Here is a 6000-nt window from a genome sequence, read left to right on the forward strand (position 1 = left end):
AGCATCTCTGGTGATCCACCAGTGCTTGCATAGCCATGGAAAAGTAACCCTTTCTGTTGAGGTACCCTGGGGCAAGGTGCTCTGGGGTCAAAATGGGATGTGTGTGCCATCTATAGCTCCACTGCAGTTTGGAAACCGGTAGCTGCAAAGCCATCCACTGTGTCCTGCACGTTGCTGAGAGTCACAGTCCTACGTAGCAGGAGGCAATTAATGGCCCTGCACACTTGCATGACAATGACCGCCTGGATGGATTTCCTAACTCCAAATTGATTCCCAACTGACCGGTAGCTGCCTGGCATTGCAAATTTCCACAGTGAGATCGCCACACACTTCTCCATGGTCAGTGCAGCTCTCATTTTTGTGTCCGTACACTGGAGGACTGGGCTGAACTCCACGCACAGATCCAGGAATGTGGCTTTGCACCTCCAAAAGTTATGCTGCCATTGCTTGTCATCCTAAACCTGCATTATGATGCGATCCCACCCATCAGTGCTAATTTCTGGGCCCAGAAGCGGCCCTCCAACATTTGCAGCTGCTCTGTGAACACCACCAACCACCTTGAATTGCTTCTCAGTATGTCCTACAGCAAACTAACTGCCAGGAAATCATCATATTCCCCGTGGTTCTTCTTCAGACTCTGTAAATCCAGGAGCATTGTGCATCCTACACTTGCAATGCTCATGACAATGGTGCAGAGCTGTGCAGGCTTCAGGCTTTTGTCAGATGGTAGACAGCAACAAGTCCCACGCGGAGTCATGAGAAATCGAAAATAGGTGTGAAAATTATGGGATAGAGATGATGTTATGGGATGGACAATATTGCATTATGAGAAGTTGACCCCTTGCACCCAGGCATCACTACATGAGTCATTTCTGTCCCACCATGCATTCCCAAAACTACCCAAATGACAGTGTGCTAGATGGCGGCAGATTGTGTGCTGGAATACCTACCGATGGTACATCACACTGTGCACTGACACAAACACTCCTGGTAAGTATGCGCTTCACCGATGCCAGGAAACAAGCACGCATGAGCAAAAGTGAAGTACTATCTGTGGCGGCTATATGCCAACGTAACGTGTGGTGTCAAAACTTGGTTGTGTAGACATGGCCTATTAATCATCAGTAAACTGATCAGAGAGAAATGGAAATAAAATTAGTGAAAAATGTTATGAATTTCTTTCCTGTTTGGAGGAGGTTTGGTTGGGTTTGGTTTTATTTTATTCTGGTTTTTTTTAATTTAAAAAGAAATTGACTGAAAAAGTGGGAGTAAATGTTGGCAAAAATTTTGTTAAAATGTTTTTTCCTTTAGGAAAAAATGAAAAATTTCAAGCAGTTTTATTTGTTTTATTTTGATGACTGTTGTGAGTTGTTATTATTACCAGCTCAAACATAAAATCATGTTACCTCGCTTAGCTATTTGTTCTCACTTAGTCAATGTGTTCTTGACATGAATACCATCTCTTCTCTCTGCCCGACAGCACCTATGGCTTTGATAGTGGGTCTAACTTTTCTCCTGCTGATACTGAGCCTGCTCATCGTCTGCTGCTTCAAAGTGCGAAAATGTGAGTTTGCTCCTGCAAGCAAAATGCATCCTGTCCAAAGAGAGCAAAGTGCTCACTTCAGATCTTCATCTTAGACCATGTCCAGAGACTTGGCTAACACTGACCACAGACTTTACAGCCAACATCAGAAATTGCTTTGCAAACAAAACATATAGCAAGAAATCCAGGCTCTGCGCAAACAAAATAGGACCCTTACAGAGGGAACCTACCAGCGAGGGGATTGGAACTTATTTACACATAGAAGTTGCACCAATTTAACTTAAATCAGTTCAATATTATTCTTATTTGTATGATTTTGTCTTTGCTATTGTGTGGAACTATTGTGTGCTCCAGGACACTGAGTCTTCACGTTGTCTGGTTTTAGGGTTCCCAGCTAAGGAAAGTTTGAGGAGCAGAGCGGATACGCATACAGAGACTCCAACACAACAAGGCAAGAACTCACAAAAAATTGCTCAAAATTTGCATGCTATTGAGGCCAGAGGAAGCCACTCTGGCCTCCTCTCTAACTATGCTCGAGAGGAGACCAGGTGAAACACACAGGAGTCAGGTATAGGGAACAATCCTGTGCTAATGATCCCAAGTGGTTGCTTGCAGCCCTGTTGTCAATCATTCTAATAAAGCCAATGATCCATAGAGGCTAAGGACCCAGTTTCAGCCAGTCAGTTCCCTCAGTCCCGTACTCAGTGGGAGTTCAGGAGAGTTACAGCTGCTCAGCTCCTTTGAAAATCAGGCCCTAAATCACTGTTCTACAAGATGCTGAATGCTTCCCAGGAGCTCAGGATCAGGCCCTATGTTAACTCAGCTCTGTATCTCTGAGATGGGGGGGACAGGGTTTCTTTGTGAGAAGGCTACAGTCACCATTCTGTGTAACTTACATCCTAATGAGTGTTTGTTTGTTTGAAGAAACTGCAGAAGTACGTACCCAGTTGTACAGCAACCCAGAAAGCACCACTGGAGTCACACAACCGGAGGAAAGACACCTGCAACGCCAGGTACAAAGCTGCTTTTCCCATCCCACCAAGCATTGCCACATCAAGGAACCTGCTCAGTTTCCCTCCCCAAAGCAGCCATCCTGTGATCAAGGCTTTCATGATCACTTTCAGGCAAGCAAAATATGGCTGCTGGGATGTAACAGAACATGTTCCAGGAAGGGAAAACTGCAAGGGGAGTAGGTTGCTCTGGGTTTGCCAGGAGGCTTTGAGGGGTGTTAGGTCTGGTTCTTTATTTTCTAACACAGAAACACTCCAATTTATATTTAAAGGTGGATTAAAGCTAGAAAGGGCTTGGATCAACTAAAGCTAAGTGCCCCCCAAAACGGGTTGATATGGGCTGGTGGACACAACTCACCTCAACATTCAGAATGTGGGAGGGGAACGGTAGGTAGTCACTACCTCGGGAATGCAAGGCATGTGCCTTCAGGGATGCAGTTTAGACTGACTGATCGGAGTCTAATTTGGAGTTCAGCTCTAATTTAAATGGCCACATCTGAGAAACTGCTTTTAGCTTTTGAATTTAATACATATCCCTTTAAACTGCAGTGACCTTCTTTTGTTTTTGGAGACAACACACCCACACTCTCACACACCCACCCTTCCCTCTGCTTTAGGCACTATCTAAACCAGTGGTTCCCAGCCTGTGGCCTGGGGGCCAAAAGTGACCCGGGGGCCAAAAGTGACCCGCAGGGGCTTTCAAAGTAGCCCCCGGCTCCCCTCCCGCTGGCTGCAGAAGGGAGCCGCTGACTAAGGGCCCAGGTGGAGCGTGTTTCCGCAGGGCTAAAAGACCAGGGCAGGCTCCTTGTTGCAGCCAAGGGGATGGGAGATCAGCGCTCCTCTCCCGTGTCTGTAGCAGGGAGCACAGCAAAGCGCTCCCCTTAGGTCCATAGACACTGGGTGCCTGCTGGAGCCCGAGGGAGGCAAGCACTGATCTCCCATCCCCCTGGCTGCAGAAGGGAGCCACTGCCTAGGGCCCCAGGTGGAGCACAGGGCTACAGGACGCATGCAGTTTCCCTGCTGCAGCCAGGGAGATGGAAGATCAGCAAGGAGGTCCTCGCTGAACTCCTGTCTGGCTGCAGTGGGGCTGGGGAGCTGCTGGCGGAGACTGGTGGCCCTTCAGGTTTGTAAAAATGACATCTGTGGCCCTCGAGCCAAAAAGGTTGGGAACCACTGAGCTAAACCAAGATCTGCAGGGACTAGCCTCCTCCTAGCCGAGCTCCCTCCCTGCTGTAGAAGCAAAGAAAAATTTGCTAAGGGGCAGATTAGAAACTCAAACAGTTACTATTGCCCTTCACCCAGGACAGTGGCCTCTAACACTTCTCATGAGAAAAAGAGTTTCAAGAAGGTTTTTCCTACTGAGATCTCAGGAGACTCTGTGTGATGAGAATCCCTGTCTAATTAACCTTTGGTTAAAGAACATTTGGGGGGTGGAATGGGAGGGAGAGGATAGGAGAGGGGCGGGAGAAGGGCTCATGAGGCAAAGACCACTTCTGTATTTGGTGTCTTCATTCAATGAGATTCTCAGACCATAGTCACGTATGTGGTTTGCTTTGGTTTTGTTTTAATGTCCCAGGCTCCTGCGATTCCAGTCAAAGACAGCAGCCTGAATTATAGCTCTGTGTGCTTTCGCAAGGAATATTTAGAGCCTGCCCAAAGGAATGAAGAGCCAACAACTCTGTATGCACCAGTGAAGAAAAAGAAAAGTCCAGCCTCCGATGCAGTGTATGACCAGCCATGATGTTAATCAGTGTGGGCCCAGTCACACTAGATGACTTATCCCATTGGCAGACTGGCCCCAAATTTGTCCTGTCCTCATTTCAGATCTCACTTGAAATAAACGTGCTCTGCTTCCTATTAGATCCAGCTGCAATCCTCTGAGCAGAAACACAGGTTGCAATGGGACTGCTGCCTTTTTCACTCTGATAATTCATTGGCACAGAAAAGTATACCTACACTCAAATCATTTTTGAATCTCTGTTCATAGTGGCATAAAGATTTTCAAGTCTAACGTTTCCTACTGTCTGAGGCTGAATACATGTGTGCAAGTTTTTTTTATACCAGTCACAGCAATCAACAAACAAGAACAATTGCCCAGGTTTCATTTTAATTGTTGAGTGAAGTTCAGCTGTGTTCATATTCCATTTGCAGAAATATAATTATTATGATTAGAATTACAATACCTACAGGCCCAGCTGAGATCAGGGCCTCATTCTGCTAGGTGCTGTGCATACACATAATTAGAGATGCTCCATGCCCCAAAGACCTTACCGTCTAAGGGTGGCAGGCAGCAAGCCATGGAGAGATCAAGGATTCTGCTCAAGATCACAAATGTTAAGGGGACATTCGTTCACCAGGCTAGGCAAAGGACATTGCCCAACACAATGGGGGGTCAGGTTTACTTTTGGTCACACGCTTTTGAATGTGGTTGTGGTGTTTTCCCAAATTAATGCTGGGCTCCTTTTCCCTTTTATTAAAAGTCCTCTTTTGCTATACACAGACTCCATGCTTGCAAGTGGGGAAATATCCCTCTGAGAGGTGCTCAGGGGTGGTGCTGGGTTTTCCGAGACTACTGGATAGCATAGGTGCTGGAACTAGGGGTGCTGCTGCCCCTGGCTTGAAGCGGTTTCCATTATATACAGTTTACAGTTTGTAATGGCTCTCAGCACCCCCACTACACAAATTGTTCCAGCCCCCTGCTGGGTGGGAGCTCGAGCAGATTCTGTTTTGTATTGTTAATAGGAAGCCCTAGATACTGAACCTGGCCTTTGTTGCTGCCAGCTTCACCCGGCATTTTGGGGTTCCCAGGGTTCACCTCCCACCCAGGGGGTGTGGGGAGGGACATCAAGAAATGGCTTTGTCTGCTGGCCCCTGCCTCTCTTCCAACGTGCCTCTGCCACAGTTGGCCACTGCTGCTGACATTGGCTGCTGGTCTCTGCTACCACAATGTCACGTTCTGAGGTTCCACTTCTTAACCCAGCTCTTAGTGATTTGAGCTCTCAGTGATTCCAACACGTAGTGTGGAACCTCACAGCCAGGGCAATCGTGAGGTTGTCTTTCACTGTCCCAGACAAGGTCAAAGGCTTAGCTCCTAGACCTGCTGAGCAGTGATGTCAACTCTAGAAATCACGAACCAGAAACAAGAACTCTCAACTGACTCTAGTCAACTCTGTCATTAAACACTGGAGAGGGGCACGTCAAATGGTGTCTAGGACTCTAGGTACAGTCCACACCACCAGATAGGAAGGAAAACTTAACAGGGACATCTAGTTTCTGAGTAAATGCAAAAAACAAAACATCAGCCCCAGAGGTCTCACCATCTATAATCCTCTGTCCACTACATGCAATTGCAAATATGCTGAATAGCTCTGCAAATGAACTTCAGAAAAACTGAGGCACTTCCTGCACCTCACATACTCCAGAAGGGACCACCTCAAACAAGAAATT

At 47.0% G+C, this 6000-nt stretch overlaps 1 protein-coding gene across 1 annotated transcript in view; it reads left to right on the forward strand.

The window, feature by feature from the left end:
• The window catches only part of LOC137154572 (uncharacterized), a 72074-nt gene extending 67005 nt beyond the window's left edge, over nucleotides 1-5069 (forward strand). Inside the window, exons 5-8 of the mRNA XM_067550302.1 lie at nucleotides 1481-1564; nucleotides 1929-1994; nucleotides 2468-2556; nucleotides 4130-5069. Of these exons, the coding sequence (XP_067406403.1) occupies nucleotides 1481-1564; nucleotides 1929-1994; nucleotides 2468-2556; nucleotides 4130-4294 (404 nt within the window). The 3' untranslated portion in view covers nucleotides 4295-5069. The remainder of the gene's footprint in view (nucleotides 1-1480; nucleotides 1565-1928; nucleotides 1995-2467; nucleotides 2557-4129) is intronic.
• Nucleotides 5070-6000: the final 931 nt, after the last annotated feature.

The sequence above is a fragment of the Emydura macquarii genome, unplaced genomic scaffold, assembly GCF_026122565.2.
Source record: "Emydura macquarii macquarii isolate MOO-44397 ecotype Brisbane River unplaced genomic scaffold, CSIRO-AGI_Emac_v2 contig_295, whole genome shotgun sequence".
In the NCBI taxonomy this organism is placed as follows: Eukaryota; Metazoa; Chordata; order Testudines; family Chelidae; genus Emydura; species Emydura macquarii.